At 34.2% G+C, this 19917-nt stretch overlaps 1 protein-coding gene across 1 annotated transcript in view; it reads left to right on the plus strand.

The window, feature by feature from the left end:
• The window catches only part of LOC142339410 (methylenetetrahydrofolate reductase (NADPH)-like), a 177246-nt gene that overhangs the window by 22635 nt on the left and 134694 nt on the right, over positions 1–19917 (plus strand). Inside the window, exon 5 of the mRNA XM_075389428.1 lies at positions 13862–14050. Coding sequence (XP_075245543.1) covers positions 13862–14050 — 189 coding nt within the window. The remainder of the gene's footprint in view (positions 1–13861; positions 14051–19917) is intronic.

Below are 19917 nucleotides of genomic sequence, written 5' to 3' on the forward strand. Positions count from 1 at the left end.
GGTCAAATTTCCATGCAACGGAGGCAAGTGAGCATGCATATTATTTTCATCGGATATTGGCTGCAAGAGCTGAAACATATGGTCTTTGTCTTCAACAGCGTTTGCATAAAGTTGTTGGTGAAATTTTGAGTTCTGCCTGTATTCATTGTTAATCTAAGGTCTTCTGATTTAGTCTCAGTACTGACATGCACAATTGGTTTCCTGAGAAGTGAAAATTTGAAGTATTTACCGTTTTTAAGTTGAAAGCTTAAGGCTTTTATGTCTGCCGCTTTTAAAAAATTCGTTTGCAAAAAGTAATAAGGGAAATTTGAGATTTGCCAAATCCAATACTATATTTGCAGCTTTTCAACGTTGCCTCAGCAAAGAGAAGTCGGATGTATCTTAAAATGAATCATACTCTAGTCTGCACCGCTTAGGAGGTTTAGACAAATTTGAACGTGAGCCTATATTCCGTTGTATTGTTCACATTTTACGTAATTTTCGCTTAAATTTTGATCAATTTTTGCTAAAATATGGTTAAAAAATGTTAATGATAATCTCATTGGCTTTAAGTTTAAAGATAGAACAGAGTTGATAAATAGTTTGAACAAACTGTTTTGGCAAAGTTTTCAGCCAAATTTCTGAAAATTCAGCATTTTTTTCATTAAAAAATGGCATCAATTATGCATCTTTTTTCACTTTGTGCCGTTTAACCGGTGGAGCAGACAATTCTGCTGATACAATCTTTCTTTATTAAGATATGGCCTAATTTGAGCTCGGGTTCCTGAGAAAGTTTTCTGGAAATAATTTTTTGAGGTGGTTCGCAAGTTTATGCCGATAAATTTTTTTAAAAATATATTCAACGTAAGGTTTTCGATATATTAAGACTTTTTAGAACCCATGAGTGTTATTAGCAGCCGCGCAGCCATGGCGAGGCAAGTTTTGGCTCATCGTTGCTTTTTGCAATGAAAAAGGATTCTGATATTGTTTTGGGTGTCATTTTTGAAATATTTTTTGCCTTTCTTCATCCCCATTATTATAAGTCTTTTTTTTTCATATAAAGGTTTATTTAATAAGAGGTCTCTTTTTCTTTTTATGTTCGAATTAGGTCCGATGGAAAAATAATGTATTTTTCGAGTTAAGCTCATGGTTTTTGGGCTCCGACAAATCGTTTTCATAATTTTTTTTACTGAATTCTCGAGCTTTGCATGCTTTTGATGTGCTTTCTGTAGTCTTTTAACTGTGTTGAGTTAAGGAAATGGCTAATATGGTATTTTTGGAGCTCTAAAAAGTGCTTCCAGTTAACATATAATGATTTTTATGGTAATATAACTCCTTTGTTCTTTTAACTTTGTTTTTTATATAATGACTTTTTGGTCAAGTTAGCTATTTCGGTAACATTTGAGACATTTTTGATGATGGAGCAGCAGCTATGTCAGGACCAGTTTTGTTTTTTTTGTGAAACTTTATAGTTCAAAAATTAATCGAAATGTAGTGGGGCCTTGTTTTTTAATTTTTTGTAATGCTTTTGCCTTTTTTGTTTTTATGTTAGTTTTAAGACCAGAAGGATTTCAAATCAAACATCAATTATGGACCGGTCAAATTTTCGTGCAAATGGATGCAAGTGAGCATAAACAATATTTTGATCGGTATTTGGCTGCCACAGCTTAAGCATATGGTCTTTGGCTTCAACAGCTTTTGCATAAAGTTTTTGGTGAAATTTTGAGTTCTGCCTGTATTCATTGTTAATCTAAGATCTTCTGATTTAGTCTCAGTACTGACATGCACAATTGGTTTCCTGAGAAGTGAAAATTTGAAGTATTTACCGTTTTTAAGTTGAAAGCTTAAGGTTGTTATGTCTGCCGCTTTTAAAAAATTCGTTTGCAAAAAGTAATAAGGGAAATTTGAGATTTGCCAAGTCCAATATTATATTTGCAACTTTTCAACGTTGCCTCAGCAAAGAGAAGTCGGATGTATCTTAAAATGAATCATACTCTAGTCTGCACCGCTTAGGAGGTTTAGACAAATTTGAACGTGAGCCTATATTCCGTTGTATTGTTCACATTTTACGTAATTTTCGCTTAAATTTTGATCAATGTTTGCTAAAATATGGTTAAAAAGTGTTAATGATAATCTCATTGGCTTTAAGTTTAAAGATAGAACAGAGTTGATAAATAGTTTGAACAAACTGTTTTGGCAAACTTTCAGCCAAATTTTTGAAAATTCAGCATTTTTTTCATTAAAAAATGGCATCAATTATGCATCTTTTTTCACTTTGTGCCGTTTAACCGGTGGAGCAGACATCAATTCTGCTGATACAATCTTCCTTTATTCAGATATGGTCTAATTTGAGCTCGGGTTCCTGAGAAAGTTTTCTGGAAATAACTTTTTTGAGGTGGTTCGCAAGTTTATGCCGATATATATTTTTAAAAATGTATTCAACGTAAGGTTTTCGATAAATTAAGACTTTTTAGAACCCATGAGTGTTATTAGCAGCCGCGCAGCGATGGCGAGGAAAGTTTTGGCTCATCGTTGCTTTTTGCAATGAAAAAGGATTCTGATATTGTTTTGGGTGTCATTTTTGAAATATTTTTTGCCTTTCTTCATCGCCATTATTATAAGAGTCTTTTTTTCATATATAGGTTCATTTAATAAGAGATCTCTTTTTCTTTTTATGTTCGAATTAGGTCCGATGGAAAAATATTTTATTTTTTGAGTTAAGCTCATGGTTTTTAGGCTCCGACAAATCGTTTTTATAATTTTTTACTCAATTCTCGAGTTTTGCATGCTTTTGATGTGCTTTCTGCAGTCTGATGACTGTGTTGAGTTAAGGAAATGGCTAATATGGTATTGCTGGAGCTGTAAAAAGTGCTTCCAGTTAACTAACATATAATGATTTTTATGGTAATATAACTCATTTGTTCTTTCAACTTTTATATGACTTTTTGGTCAAGTTAGCTATTTCGGTTATTTTTGATGATGGAGCAGCAGCTATGTCAGGACCAGTTTTGTTCATTTTGTGAAACTTTATAGTTCAAAAATTAATCGAAATGTAGTGGGGCCTTGTTTTTTAATTTTATGTAATGCTTTTGTTTTTTTGTTTTTATGTTAGTTTGAAGACCAGAAGGATTTCAAATCAAACCTCAATTAGGGACCGGTCAAATTTTCGTGCAAATGGATGCAAGTGAGCATAAATAAAATTTTCATCGGTATTTGGCTGCCACAGCTTAAGCATATGGTCTTTGGCTTCAACAGCGTTTGCATAAAGTTGTTGGTGAAATTTTGAGTTCTGCCTGTTTTCATTGAATCTGTGGTCTTTTGATTTAGTCTCACTAAGGACATGCACAGTTGGTTTCCTAAAAAGTGAAAATTTGAACTATTTACAGTGTTTAAGTTGAACGCTTAAGGTTGTTATGTCTGACGCTTTTAAAAAAGTTCATTTGCAAAAAAGTAATAAGGAAATTTGAGATTTGCCATTTCCAATCTTATATCTGCAACTTTTCAGTGTTGTCTCAGCAAAGAGAGAAGTCGGATGTATTTTCAAGTGAATCATACTGTAGTCTTCATCGCTGTTTTTTGATTAAATGATGGGTTTATCATTGATTCTACAAGTTTTATCTTTTTGATATTTTCCAACTTTTGAGGTTCTCTTTGCTGTCTTGTACGGTTATCACATTAATGGCTTTTTAATGACAGGTCGAATATCACATAATTGATTATATTCGTTTTTTTAGTGAATAGATTTTTATCTTGCCGCCTTTACCGCCGTCTCCTCGCAAAATTGAAGTGACTTTGTATTTTTGCCTGTTTTGGCTCATTTGCTATCTGATGCTATTTTGACTTGGTCATTAAGTTTTTTTAAGAAAAATATCATTGAGTTTTGGTCGTAAGTAATGTGTGTGGTTTTTATTTGATTTTGTTGTTTGTCTTGTCTCCTACTGTCCCTAATGGCAAGTATCATTGGCCCTCTAAGTCACTTATTGTATCATTTGTATAGTGGTTAGAGCTTAAAGCGATTTTTTAAATGGATACACCAATAATTTTCCAAGAATAAGTGATTTTTTGTTTTCCTATAAGTTTTCTCGTCCTCATTTTGTGGACAATTAGTTCGAAACCTTGGTTGTGGTTGAGCGGGGTAGAAACATAACGTACGAACACACATCACAGAGCCTACTTGTTTTGTTCACAACTAAAAGATTGGTTTCATTCAATCTGATGATAAATTGCGCGTGCGTTACTGTTTTCTTTGGACTGTCTGTTCTGAGACTTTGTCGGGGAAAATTTGGTACTGTTTTTGGCGTCAATTTTTTCCTGTGTTGTGTCTGCTTTCTTTGAACTATTTTGTCTAGGAATAACTGGCAATTTGCGTGGGTGTTTTGTCTGATTCTGCTTTATATGGGACTTTTTTATGGAGCCAATATACTAGAGAGATCACTCGGATCTTTTTTGTCTCCAAATGTTTTGTCTACAAATAGTTTCCTATTTTGAAAAAATTTTTCGGGAACTTTCTTTTTTTCGCAAAACAACCCTGGTTGCCTTCTTATAACTCAATGATTATTTTTTCTATTAAAAACATAACGTTCATTATAACGACTAAAAGTATGCATATTTTCATCCAAAAAATAGCACAAATTTAGTGTTTTGGTTAAAACTATGGCATTTGGTTAACAGAGAAGCAAAAAAGTTTAACAATGAACATCAGACTTGATGCAACGCTAAGAAAACAACAGCAATTTTTTCGAAACAGCTAAAGTATTAGCAATTCTTATACTAAATCATGCAAATAGATGTTTTTTCTCTATTCTCTAGAAATATAACCACGTTTGTTCAAAAAACTGTCAAAAAATGCACTTTCTTCTTAGTTCAAATGTTACCTCTACTGTCAGTTTTAATATCTAGTCTCATAACCTATATATTTATTAAAAAAATTAAGTAAATTGAGCAAAAGGCTACAAAACCTAATTAGTTTAAATGATAAATTTTTAAAAAGGGATATCGCAAATTTTGACTAGCAATCCTTATCAACATTGCCAAATGACATTATCAATGTAGGAAAAAAATTTAATCAGAAAACATATTTTATAAAAATTACGTTCTATGCGGTTTTTTAAATGTCTGAGGATTCAACTGAAAATTTTAGTTTCTTGCTGTTACTTATGAAGTTAAAATAAATTGCACAAATCAAACTGTCAGCTCCAAGTCGTTCGTTAAAGGTTAAATTACATTCCTTCAAACTTTTTCGTTAATTGTTAGAAGCCGACTTCAAGTTATATAAATGCGCAAAGCAGTTGTAAATTTTGAGGTACCACTATATTGTCAGTTGCAGTTGACTTTAAGTGACCAAATTATTGCAATGAACCGAATTGATACCAAATTGATATTAGCTGAGAAGATCAGTATCCTGTTCACGCGCTCTGATTTGGGTAATTAGTAATTTCTGACAGTTATCTGATGTTAAATTCTGCTATCCCAACTTTACTTATATTTTTTGTTAGGGTACCACTGGAATTGCAATTCATTCTAAGAATTTCGAATACGTGAGCCACACTCGGTCGGCCTGAAAACTCCCATTAAAGTTGTGGTGCTAAGATAAGATTCCAATCAAGATTTTGTTTTACGATAATGCCTGTTAAACTCGTCATTTTTAGCTGTTTTTGAAATAACTAACTCTATTCACTATCTTGATCAAAAATGGGGACTCTCCTGTGAAAATCTAATTTCGACTCTGAAAACTATTTTGTATGTTTCTCTTTCTTGAGAAGTTCAGCTTTCTTGGACATTTATTTGAAAAGAATTGGGTTCAGCCGGCGAATAAATTTAAGCCAAGAGTTGGTTATGGGTCTTGCATTGACTGAAGTCACATTACGGAGCCTACTTGTTAGTAGTTTATGTTGACACGTTCATCGCAATTTTCTTATTTTTCTTATCTGTAATGTTTGGTTTCCGTAATTTCCTGTTGAAGAGTTAATAAAAGTTATATGAATATAATTCTTGCTAAAAGACGGCTTACAGTTGGTACTCCAGGGAAACTCTTTAGCAGTCGTTTTAAGCGCTATCTGATTGTTCCAAAAGGTACCAGAGTTTTAGAAATGATTGTCTTTTGCCATTTGAAAAGAAGTTGCTTAAAATAAAGAAGGCAACGGTTCAACTTAGGTGCGTTTTAAACTCAAGGAACCTTCTGGACCTGTCTAGAAGAAAATTTTAAAACATAGGTTTAGTCATATTCGCAAATGAATACTTGCTACGCATAGCGCATTCAAATAGATCTCGCTATAAACTATGAATGTAATTTTTACCTCTTTCTGAGGTAGAGAGGTTATAACATGAAGAACCCTTGACTTAAGCGAATACTTATCTGCTCAATGCCAAGTATTTTGATGGAAGAATGTTAAAACGTCACTGAATTTTCAAAGACAAGAGGCACTGAATCAACTAGATTTCCTGATTAGTGGAAGAAGAGCTTCATTATTTTTTAAATTGCTTCTATCTAATCAATGTTCTTGCTGCCATTACAATTAATTGTTCTCTCATTATTGATGTTTTCAGTTCTCATCAAAGCTGATTGAATTCCCTCAAAAATAACTTGTTATACTTTTTTCTCCACTTTTATTTGCCTTTTCAATCCATATATTGTCACCTGACTAGTGTGAAATACAGTTTTCTTCAATTTGAAATAAAATATTCAAGACTTGATTGTGGAATTTTATGCTGTAAAAAATTCGTTTTCTGTAAAGATTCTCTTACTCTCTCCTTCGTAACGTTTATCATAGTGACGTTTTACCATCGAAATGTCAGAACGCGAAGAATCATCAAATGAATCCCAACAAAGAAGCACCACGAGTGTAGTCAACGTTGAGAGAAATGACAACTTGGATGAAGTGGTTCACGCCGCATTTGAACAGGAACTGAACGACAATTCGAAAGACCCGAGACGGAATAAAATGTGGTTCGTGGCTGGGTTCATAGTGACAGCTACTAGCACGCTTGCACTGCTCACACTCGTTTGGGGATATAAAGACGCATCTTCCCTGGACTATTATTACATGAACGGATAAAAAAGTAACCCCCTCAGAAAACGGATCTTTCCTGTTTCGGCCCCATCTGATAATTTATTTAAAAGCTTATGTGCCCCACACAAACGCACTTTTTAAATTGCTCTCAAACGAATTTGTAGCATTTATATTAGTCCTGTGGTCTTTTTTTATGTGCAATTTTTCGCTTGACCGATTTTTTTGTGTTACCTTTTTGACTTTTCGTCCTTAAAAACGGGATAAACGCCCTCTTCAACTCCTCCCCCATCACCCACACTCCCCAAATCCCCAACCCCTGGGCATCGTTCCACGCCTACCCCTTTATGCTCTACCCCCGCACACTTGTTCACCCCACCCCTCTTCAGTTAAGCTAAAGCTAGCATCCCTCATCCGAAGCTTGTTACTAACTAAGCCAACCGCTCGCCATTCGTTTGAGAGCAATTCGCCCGACGTTATTCGGTTATGTTTGTATGCTAGTATTGATGAACTATATAGCGATGAGATACTTCCCTGTGTGGGGCATGAATGGCTTTTGTGGAAGAGAGAGGGGATAGATCCTGAAAACTCTAACTAAATAAATCTCATATCAGTTCAATTTTGGCATTAGCGTTAATAAAAAGTATTTTTGACGTTTTTAATTTACCGAGGAGCTGAGTTTGACGGTCATAGGAGTGACATGTCTGAGGTATTTCCCGCGGAGTAATTGTTTTATTTACCTCAACACGTCATCCTTAGTTTCAATGAATTAAATTTCTCTAAACGGTGATGTGGTGAACTTTAACTCTTGGTTTCTGTTTTTTTTATATCTTGTACGTTATCGCTAATAAATTTGCTCTTGCGATATTTCGTAAATGTGCATTGTTCGTGTATACAAAAGTAGAAAGTAAGTTGAAGAAAAGTAGCAATTGGGCTTATATATGGGACTAACATAAATTGAAGACCCAGTTTTGTTGGTTTTGTAGCGCATATTGAAGACAAGATTGTTGATGTCTTAATCACGGCAAACGTGTCTGGATATGAATTGCTGCTGGGTCATTCTATGAGCCGATTTAATTATGAGTGACAAAGCTTTTTTCATTATGCAAATGGGGAGATTGTAAAATTGCGGGGAGAGAATATTAACCGGAGAAAGCACATTTTGTATTTTTCTTACCCTGTCAGTTTTCAAATCTTTAAATTAAACTGGTTATTTTATGGTTTTGTTTTGATCGCCTCTGAATGTGAATAAAATGTCTAATGATTGACATGGCGACTGATCTTCTATGAATTTCCATGAGGCTATTGTACAATGCTTTCCAAATACACTATGGTACCAAAAGGCTACTTACAGCATGATTTCTGCTTTTAAAGCATGATTCGTGCTTCATAAGCATGATTTCGGCTAAAGCGTGAACAATGGTGTAAAATTTAGAAGTTTTTAGAGAAATATCATTCTCATTTTCTCCGCTTACAGAGAAAAGATAGTTAAACCACTTTGTTTTTATAGCTGTAACCTGAGCGGAGCTATATTGCGGGGCTCTTGGTTTTTACAATTCAAAGAGTAATTGTATTGGGGCGCTGTCTTTTTTTAAAGATCTCTTCACACATTTTCATGATTTTTGAAGTCAAATTGGAGTAGTGATTTTGGTCACGCCGAAACAGGAAGTGGAGCGAAAAAGCTAGTGGTTTTGCGGCGTGAAATTTTTTCGCTCTAAATTTAAATTAGACTGAGAAAACGGTGTTTGAACAAAAATTCGCTTTCTCGCTAGTGGTTTTTTGTTCACATGCGGCAATTTCACTTTGATTTCTACTGTTTTTTCGATTTTTTTTGGATCGGATTTTTTTTTCTAAATGGTTTTCCCAATCCATTCATAGTCCGTTCTAGGTCTAGTTTTGTGTTTAGTCAATGAAAATTCTTTGAATTGTACGTCAGGACTTGTCCTGCTATGTTTTTTGTTTCGTCGTCTGACGCTCTTTTTCGTTTTACATTTGTTCACACAGCAAAGCTGAAAAAGTCAAATTTTCTGAACTTCTTCCTCTCACTTACGGCGTTTGCGCGCGTGACGTCATTTCTCACTCTCTTTAGCAAAAGTTTTGCGTGATTAGATTTTGATCACAAGTGACTTACCTCACTCAATAAAATGACTTTTGCACTTTAAAACTTAAGTTTAATTTGAATTTGTTTAAGGTCAAAGGAACTCATATGTGCAGTAAAGGTCCCTAATAAGAGGCTTCTGCGGGATGAATTTTAACAAGCTTTATTAATTTATCGCTGAATGTTTTTTACCTAGCTTTTCGATTTTTTCCAATTTAGATTTGTCTTTGTTTCTATCTCTATTATACGACAAGCGGGTCTATTCTTTCGCAGCTATTCCGGCAATCTGCCGGCTATGTATTCGCTGTTTGCCAAGTTGTTACCCTACCAGATTTCGATTTCTCATGGACAAAAATGCAAAAACAACTCCACTTAAAACCAAAATGCAATGCACATCATGCACACAAACGTTATCTAAAAAATAACAGTCTCGAGGCCAAAAATCGAGCGGAAGACCGCCAAAATTGTTTTAAAATCCCAAAAAATTGTTAGTTAACGATGTTTTAAAATGTCCCAAAACCTTTCTGGGGCGTATCAGAGTTACTCATAACGCTACGATACAATTTCCAGAGGTACAGTTAGATGAATTCTCAAAAAATGGAGTTTTTTCAAGAAAGGCAGCAGAAGCGTTCATAAATTTCCGTGTACGAGGTCCAGCGTTGTAAAGAGACGAATATGTCACTTACACTTAGCTCTCACATATTTACCGCTAAGAGTTTTTATCGAATCAACTAACCTCATGATCGATGCTGTGCTGGTTTTATTTTTTTGCAGTGATTCATGGTCGCGACGATAACAGTAAATACAATATTGTCTAAGAAAATAACATCAGAAGTATTAGGGAAAAACTGCAGGGTAAGTTGATCACATATTCAGTTGTAACAGATTCATATCTAGTCCCAAGGGCTTCAGGTATTGCTCTAGCAAGGAAGTAGAAGTATTTACTTAGTGATAATCTGGCTTATACTTTGTTTAGTTACCCAGTTAGCTGTCATTAATTGTAGTGAGAGGATCTGATTGGCTTCGAATATTGTCAAAAGTATTCAAATAAATTTTGGGCATCCTTAAACGTGTTTTGAATATGCTCTGTCCATTCCTTCTTTTGAACATTCTGTTTCAGTTTTTTCTGTTGTATGGTAATAAAGTTCCAATTTTTAAATTTTATGTTATATTTGGCAGATTTTTTTGTAAAGCATTTCATTTGATTATGTAAATCAATTTTGTACGGTATAGTAACTTCGTATTCAATAGTCAAATAGGCTATTTTTCAAGCTACTTTTTTAAGCTTCGGGTCTCCTTCAAGTCACCGGTTGCTTTTGTCAAAATTTTTACGGAATACTATGACGGTGACTTCAGCCCACGTAGCCAAAATAAAGAGCATAGATTACTTTTAAAAATGACCAGTTCTTAGCTAGTTTACTCAGCCAATTAAGACGGCTGATAAAATGATGCCAGAAATTTTTCTACATACTGTAACGGAGGATTTTGAACTTCAAATTTTCCAAACAAAAACTAGAAGTGGTTGTTATGTTTACTCTCAGTGGTAAATAACTTAAAATTTAGGCTAGTTAAAGACTCTTTTCAATTGCCAACGTTTTGTCCGTTTCTAAGCTCGGCTCCTCATGGTGTCGGCTCTTTATAACTGAAAGTCAGTTGTATGAAGCTTATTAAAGCGAAATTGCGAAAGTCAGTGAATTATCAACCAAATGCTAATTGGAACGATTTAAAACCTACCAGGGCAAGGTCACTAGGTGGTCGCGTTCCCACAATCAAATAACAAGTTTTCCCCAGATTGGCGGTGTAGGGGCCCTGCCAGATAGTATTCCTTTAAGTGGTCGCGTTCCCACAATCAAATAACAAGTTTTCCTCAGATTGGCGGGGTAGGGGCCCTGCCAGATAGTATTCCTTTAACTAAGGATCCAGGGTGCAAAAACTTTTACGATCTCAAAACCCCATCGGTAACTTTTGATGAGACTTTGCATGCGGCCCCAAAATGGCGAGAAAATGATAAGTCCTTTAGCTCACATCTCCCAAATATGCTTGAGAGAAGAGATATTGCCGGTTGGGGGGGGGGGGGGGGGGGGGGGGGTCAAAAACCGACTTTTTGAGAAAAGTCATCCCCGCTCGCAATTTTTTTGAAATTTCTTTGAATTTTTTGTTATGCAGTTCGATCAAGCACAGGTAGGAGTGTTATAGCGCGCAGAGAAGTCGGAAGTCACAGAAGTCAAAATTTTTCAAAAAATCGTGGTTTTTGACACTTTTTTCGTGATTTTTGATTTTTCTCGGAAACGATTGACTTTTGACCTTTCACCTCCACTAAAAGCAGTGGGGGTCACAGAGGTGTAGTTTTGGCGTAGGGACACTCTAAACGTCATTTTCGATCTATGTTTTTTTGACGGTTGGGGGGTACAAGGGCCCTTTTCTAAAAGAGTTTACTGCTAACCTGATTGAGCTATTGATGTTCTGTCAAGCCCGGTCGGTCGTACAAGTAGTTAGTAATGCACGCGAGTGATAAAAACTGCAAAAAAATTTTTATAAAAAATTTTTATAAAGTTGATTTTGAATTTTTTACCGAATTTTTCAAAAAATTAACCAAAAAATGCTGAAGTCCGAAAAAACCAAATTTTCGAAAAAGTGATTTTTGATGACAAAAACGTGCTTCCCTTGCAAAAATCACTACCGGCTGATATTTATTGCTAAAAATCAATAAAGAAGCGCTTTTTTTCAAAATTTGAAAAATTTGTGAACTTATAATTTTTCCAGTATTAGGTAAAATCGGGACTAGCTGAGGGGATTGCCCCTGAAGACATTCCCCACATTAAACAGAAGGACATGATGCCAATGCTCTCCTAATGTTTAACCCCAGCCGGCACGGCTCGGTCAAGCTGACATTGATTTTATAACATAAACACATTATTGCCTCCTTATTGTTACCTTTTGTCAAAAAAACAAGATAGGCATTGTAACTATTGATCACTCAGCAAACACAAATCAGCTACGGGATTTACTGTGAGTGGCAAACACTTGACCCAGTTTGACCGCTTGCCGAGAGGCGAAACTCCTGACCGCCCTAGTTCGGCTCTGATAGCTTCATATCCGCACTCATTTTATAGGCAAAAAATCATTTAAATGGTTATTCTTTGGAAAAAAAGTTAAAAAGAAAATCGATTTAAGGCGGTCTTTTTCAGACCATTGTACCCAATAAAATACATTCAAATTGATTACATAGGATGTAAAAATCAGTTTACCGGAATTAACTGTAATCCCTAATATGCATGTTGTGATACGACAAAACTAAATAATAAGCATTGGTCAATGATTATAAATTTATAGGCAATGGAAGACTACTATAAATTTTCAGTTCTCCGAAAATTTCAGTTTGACTCTCACCTTGGGCACATATCTGCCCAGTAGATCAAACGTTACATCCGATATTTTTTGATATCCGGACCAAAAAGAAGCTTCCTATATACAAAAAATATGCAAATGAGATTTTTTAATGGCGAATATATGTTTAATTTTTTGAAGCTCATTTTAAAGAAAATGAAGAAAATTTTACTTGTTTTGGAGAAACAATCCTGACAATCTGAAATAAGCCAACACATCATTTTTCGAGAAACTGTCTATTTCTAGAAAATAATTGAATAAAATTTGAGAAACAAACCTATGACGAAAAGGCTTTAAGTGTGTTTCAGCTGATGCTCAGTACTTAAAGAACATCACAGGCCCCCTTTTGGTTTAAAAAGCCATAAAATATTAAGAACATCCATCTACATTAAAAAAGCGTTAAACATTAGTATTTTCGATCTGTGAAAGTTTTATTACGACCATGACTTTGTATTCGGTGGCATCGAAAATTTTCGTTCCAATTCTTTTCGTACTGAAAAGCTGTAGTTAGCCGCTGGAAGCATAGCTTATATGAGAAAATCCTAGAAAAAATACAAAGGTTTTTGCAGGAATGTAAGTGAATAAAGTAGACACAATATACCCTTTGTAAGACGTATCGAATAAATAAAAACGGACAGTTCGTTAAGTAAGTAGAGAGTTTTCTACAGGCAAGAAACAGGCAGTCTTAGAGCAATTTGTATCCTCGACTAAACCAAATTTCATTCAATTGCTGAATTTTGATTGGCAGAAAGATTTAAAAGCGTTTAAATTTATTTAAATAAATTCAAATAGATTTCCTTTGAATATATAAAATTTAGCCAAAAAACGGTTTCTTTGCGAAACCTAAGTATAACACAGTATGAAACCTCCTTTAGATCGTTCGTGTCATTATATCAATTGCGAGGCATTACCATTATCAGCAATTGTTGTTTGCTTTAAATTTCTCTTTAGTTATCTTACCCTGACAGATAATATAATTCAAAATCTCGCTACTTCATTGTGATTGGTAAAGATTTTTTGCGCCCAGTTCAGCAAGTGATTTGATGGATTTATCGGGTTAAATTTATTGGGTTAAATTTTATGATTAGGTAAAAGATTGAACATATTTTTTGACACTCTTTTAAATGGCACTGCTTGTTGTACATCACCCATTTAAATTTAAACGGTTTTAAAGAAATGTCCGAAAATGTCTCTACCCAAAACTGCGTTAACTCGAAAAAGCGACGCATGTTATTTTTAAATCTAATATTTCCTTTGACCGAAAGTGAAACTTTTTCCGAAAGTGATTTCATCAAACAGTTTTTGAACGGTAAATGCGTATTATTATTCCATTTCTGGAAAATTTCGTTCCGCATAATCTTCGAAATGTCAAAATTCCTTGTCTCTTCAGATCCACTGAAAGGTCAAGAATGGAAGGTGACTGAAGACGGCTTTGCTTATGCCTCTGATTTGGTCGCTTTCATCCGCGAGGAGTATGGCAGTTTCTTCACAATTGCAGTTGCTGGATACCCTGTCAAACATCCAGAGGCACCCTCTTACGAAGAAGATCTGCAAAACCTGAAAACCAAAGTTGATGCGGGCATGTACTATCTTGCTTCTTGTCAAATTAAGAGCCTTTATTATTTTTGTACACATTTAGTTTTTAGATACGCAATTAATGATCACATTTGCTCAGAAAATATTCGTATTGTGAATTAGGAAGGCACTTTTTCAAGATTGAAGGTCCCATACTCTATTTATTAATAGCCGCACAGTGATAGCTGGGGCTATTATTGGCCTTCTCTTGGTTTTTTTTACGACTCGAAGAGGAGTATTGGTTTTCTCTCGGTCTTTTTTCAGGAAATAGAATTGTTCACGCGGCATTTTGACCTAAAAGTGAAAGTGAGAAAAGCTGTCTTGATGAACAGATTTTCACTAAGCGAGAGAAGTTTTTTGATCATGCGCTGCGTTTAGTGAATGACTTTTTGACTTTGAAAAGTAGTTTTTGACTGAATGGCACATATAGATAACCCTTTTTAGCCGTTTTTTTCGTCTAAGTGGCCCAATTTTTTTAATTTTAATTTGGTTTCTTGCAGAAATAATTTTTAGTCGATACTATATAATAATAATGATAATAAATTGTTTTCAAGTAAGTTAGCATTGCTGTACAAACTAGGACGCACAGAACCGCCACTTACTTGATAGGTCATCAAAAGGTCCGATGGTCCTCGTCAAGTGATGCCAGTAGCAGTACTAAGAGACTTTAAAAGACAGATTGTCAGATGCTTAAGATGCAAAGGATTTGAGATGATCAGCTCAATATATTAACGAAACTATTTGTTGATTATTGCTAATGTAATTGTCTCTAAAACTATACTGATAACGTTTCAATTCTTTTTTATTCAAGTTTTGTACATCTGAAATGAAATTGGGGTTAAATTTTAATATAAAGTTCAACAATTTTCTTATTCTTACTCCTAACTGTTTAGGGCTAAGTCCACTCACGGCGTTTGTACTTTTCAACTGACGGGATGATGTTCTTTTTAACTCAACTGACTCTATTTCTTTCTCTGTTATAAGGAATTTTAGACTATTTATTTCGCATTCCGATCTAAGTATCTCTGTTAATTTTTTAAAAAGTTCAAAAATGTGCAAATCTTTGATCGAATGCATTTTATACTCTTCTCGATTTTGCAGTGTTGATTCCGTTTTTCTTTTTTTTAAACATGATTCTGGCAATTTGTTTTTTTTTGCTTCTAGAGGCTGAAGTGTTGTCTTGCTACTGGTTCCATAGACTAAAACACCATAATTTAGTATTGGTTGTACGTAAACTTTATATGTTACAAGAAGCTGTGCAGTTGTCAAAATTGATCTCAACTTATAAAACAATCCAGAAAATTTGGACAGTTTTGCACATAATTCGAGGATATGCCTATTAAAATTAAGTTTTTCATCAATATGTACTCCTAAGTATTTTAAAGACGTTTTTTGACTGATCGCATCATTCTGCAAAATTATCTCTTGTTGAGAAGATTTTCTGATTGCGTTCAAATTCACAAGGTGCGTTTTTTCTAAATTGAGCGTCAGTTTGTTTCGCAAAAAATAGTCGGCGACAGATTCGATTGACTTCTCAATTTTTTCTGTACTTGAATACGCATTTTGCTTCAAAACAGCGTCGTCAGCAAACAAAATTGCCGTTGAGTCACCGCAGAAATCCTGAATATCATTTATATAAACTAGAAAGAGCAGTGGACCTAGCACCGAGCCCTGCGGCACTCCATATTCTATTGGTAAGAATTCCGACCTAAACTCAACCGATTTGACGCATTGTTGTCTGTCACTCAGATAGGATTTCAGTAATTTATGTACAGGTCCTCTCATTCCTATGTTTTCTAGCTTTTCCAGGAGCAAATTTTGTTCAATTGTATCAAATGCTTTCTTCAGATCTATGAAGACAGCCTTTACTTCTTTAAATCCATTTTCCCAGTCTTCTCTGATTCCCTCGAGGAAATTAACTAGTGCATCAGTAGTCCCTCTTTTTTGTCGGAACCCAAATTGATTTTTATTAAGCAAATCGTATTCACCGAGGAATGTGGTAATCTATCACAGTGTTTTTTCTAGTATTTTTCCAATCGTTGGTAATAAACTAATTGGCCTGTAGTTCTGAGCTTCGGAAGCATTCCCGCACTTATGTATTGGAATTACTACTGCTTTTTTCAAACATGGGAAGGTTCCTTTTTCGAAACATTTATTGACTAAAAACGTCAATGTAGGAACTATAGCATATTCTATTTTTTAAAGTATAAAGTTATTGAGACCGTGACAATCAGTGCTGTATTTATTTTTCAATTTTTTAATGACTAGTGATATTTCGGCTTCATTTGTTGAGGTCAAAAACATGCTGTTTAAAACTCTTTTTGATGCCAGTTTTTTGCACGAAAATTGATGCCACAGTGTTTTGCAGTTCCTGAAAATGCGTTTCTAGTTGAAAATTGGCACATATTTCTTGATTTTTAGTTAATTTTTGGCTTTTTTTTCTATTAATATCTTCATTTTTGGTGCTATTAACCATTTTTTGTCAAAAATTAGTTAAAATGGCATCTTCTCGTTGATAATTCATATACTCAAGGCCTCTTTCTACCTCGATTTAATTTTGTTTTTTAAATTTGTATATATGCTAATCTGATTTTGGTAGTTTTTTCCGATTTTCGTCAGTTTTTTGTTTGTATATTGGTTGTAATTGCTAGATATAGTCTTTTTGTGCAACATGAGGGACTTTAATTTCGTTTCAATAAAAATTCTTTGATTTTTGGGGTTAAGTTTTTGAAAAACAGTCAAAACTTATTCATAAATGCAGACTTAAAAGTTTTTTGACCTTTTTTTTGCAAAATGTTTCAATGTTTCGTATCTATGAATTCTGCTTTTTCTTATTTTTGTTCTCCTCGGGAGGATAGATCTTTGTTTCGGATGACTAGTTATTTTTTCTATATCTTGAATGCTGAACAAGGGATTGTATTCGTTTTTCTTGAATTTTCAAAATTGATTTTTAACTTCCAAAAATCAAGAATCTTTTTGTTAAGTCGTTCCTTACATTGTGCCCATGTTCTTCAAATTCCAGTTTGTATTATTCTAGATTTGTCCTGGCACCTACATATATTATCGGTATATGGTTTTTTCAGTTGTTAAAAATGAATGATTTCAGCTTTTTCTGAGATTTTCGTGTTTTCTTTGGTTTGCAATTGATTGCATTACATAAAGCAGTACTGAGAGTTTGCTAGCAAGTCTTTGCCAAAATTTCCGCTCATGACTATTTACTTTGAATAATCTTCTGCTGCTTATGTCTTTTTTATGATCAATTTGATTTTTAATTAGTGTGAAAATATGTTGTCTAGCATATGTACAACAAGGAACAAGTGTGTGTTTTTTTGTCTTAATTGCAGTGATTAGAAGTGTAATTGTGGGTGTTTTCTGTTTCTTAAATGTGAGTTTTCTTTTTTGAAAAGATTGAACTTAGTTTCGAAGATTATTATCTGCCGTTTGCTTTCGCGATTTTTTTTCAGATTAGAATCATGAACTATTTGAGGGCAATTGATAACCTTGTCAGTTTTTTCAGCCTTTCAGTTTTTTTACCATCTTCATTATTTCGGATTTTTTAACGTTACCAAACGTTTTCAATAATATTGAATTGTGCTGCATTTTGTTTCTTTTGGTGACAGTGGTTTAAGTTTCACCAATTTTTAGAGCAGACCTGGAGAAGTAATGAGTTAATGGTTTAATGCAAAAAGTAGTGGCTTCCGCTGCAATCACGGTTTTGTTGGTGAAGTTTTGACGCTTCGGGGCGCTTCGGGAATTCTTCGGGCTATGTTTTTTTATTTCGTTGTCACCATTTTTGTTACGACCATATGACGTCACAACCACTTCAAATCTGCTTTTTGTTCATTCGTTCATGCAATTTCAACTGAAGTGCATGTGTGACGTCATTTTTCGCTCTTAGTGGAGCGAGTTTTTTTGTTCATTCGCGTGATTAAATTTTTGGTCACGCTTTGACTTACCCCACTCTCAAAAATGACTTTCTCACTTTGAAATCGACTTTTGTTTACTTTAATTCAAAGAGATAAGGTCAAATGGGTGTGTGTCACTCTAAATGATGATTATTTGAGAGCAGCTAATAGAGGCAGCAAAAACTTATACAGATTCATAATCAAAATATAGCAAACATATCAGCCTTCAATGAAAAGACGATTTTTTGGTCTGTCTTTTTTACTGTTTTTTTAGACTGCAGATCTACGAAGCTATTGCCGCTATTTTCTGGCAATCTGCCGGCTATGTTTTATTCATTTGCGTAACTGGACTGACTAATCTAATCTTTGTACAGAGTTCAAGTTCAGGTGAGTCATTGTGGTTCTGACCATGTCGCTTACTGGACATAACACAACTTTTCTTCCTCATTACTTACTTTCTTACTTACTATATGTGCATACTACCACACTGTTTTCAAATTAACGAATTGCTGTCGTACATCACTGCTTTTCTGCACCAGTAACTATAAGTAACAAATAAGCTAAAAGACTTCTGCAGATTCAATTTCTTGTGGGTTTTCAAGTCTCCTAATAATAAGAAATTAACTTCGTGGACTTAGATGTTGGCTTGAATTATAATACGTGCATGATTTGTCTCCGTTATTGTTACAGATAGCTACGCCATTTTAATATTCTTAAAGGGGCTTTTAGAGTTGCCTGAATACTTGCAAATGACGATATCGAAAGAAAGTGGTTTACAATTACAAATTGTTTACACTTACCTACGGCGCTGATTGATTACTGGACAAAGAAAATTTTTGTGAAGTTTCAAAAATTCCTCAGTTCTCTTCCTAAGCATTCCAAATCTTGGGTTTCAAAGCTTCTTTTACCATTAGACAGATTTTTGAAACATACGTTTGAATGGATTCTAAAAAAAACAAAAAAAGTTAAAAACGTTTTTACTTTTTTAAAAAAAAAACTAATTTCAAAGTCATGGAAGCCATTAGCTATCAAATAAAGGCAATAATTATTGCCTTTATTTGATTGCTGATGGTTTTTGCTGACTCTTTAGGTTCACTTACACCGCCAAAACAAATCAATGACACCTGCCATATAACAAAATGAGTTATATGACTAAAAAAGAACACCAAATACAGGCATCGAAAAGTCTATTAAATTTTGCGGGAAAACGGTGTCCAAGCAGTTAAAATCCTGATCTATGTAATAAACGCATTTAATATAATCAATCGCATCTTTTTTCAACATCATCAAAATGATATTTCACCGGTTAATAATGTGATAATGTGACAAGACAGCAAAAAAGAAACTTAAAATTGTCCAAAAGTCAAATTATCTTATTAATAATCAGAGTTTCAAAGCGAACAAACCATTATTTTTAAGAGGGAACCGCAATGAGAACTCCATTCTAGTTAATCTGAAAAGGATGCAACGTGAATCTCTTTGCTGAGACTATGCTGCAAGGTGACAGAAATAAAATAAATATTGGCAAAGCTCAAAAAATCTACTTTTTTTTCGAAAACAAACGAAGTCATTACAACCATAAAATTATAACCTGAAATGACCGGAAAATGGCAAAATTCATTAAGTTGTAGCTGCCTAAGAAGCCAATTGGACCTGTCATTGATGAGATTAAGCCAAGAAACAAAAAACGAATACAGGCGCAAGTCAAAATTTCACAATCAATTTTACGCACATTCATTGTTGACGAAAAATGTTTGATATTTTTTCCTTGGCCCTCATTTGAACTATAATTCGATCTTTTATTAATTGACGTTTTATTTGAATTCCTTCTGAACTGGTATTAACATAAAAAAGGGCGAATTAAAAAAATACTTATACTTTTTCAAAACAATTAATTTCAAATCAGGAGAAATCTTAGCTATCGAGGGAGCTTATTAAAAATTTTCGATTGTTAATGCATATGAAT

This window comes from Convolutriloba macropyga, chromosome 5 (assembly GCF_964194025.1).
Source record: "Convolutriloba macropyga chromosome 5, txConMacr16.3, whole genome shotgun sequence".
NCBI classification, from domain to species: Eukaryota; Metazoa; Xenacoelomorpha; order Acoela; family Convolutidae; genus Convolutriloba; species Convolutriloba macropyga.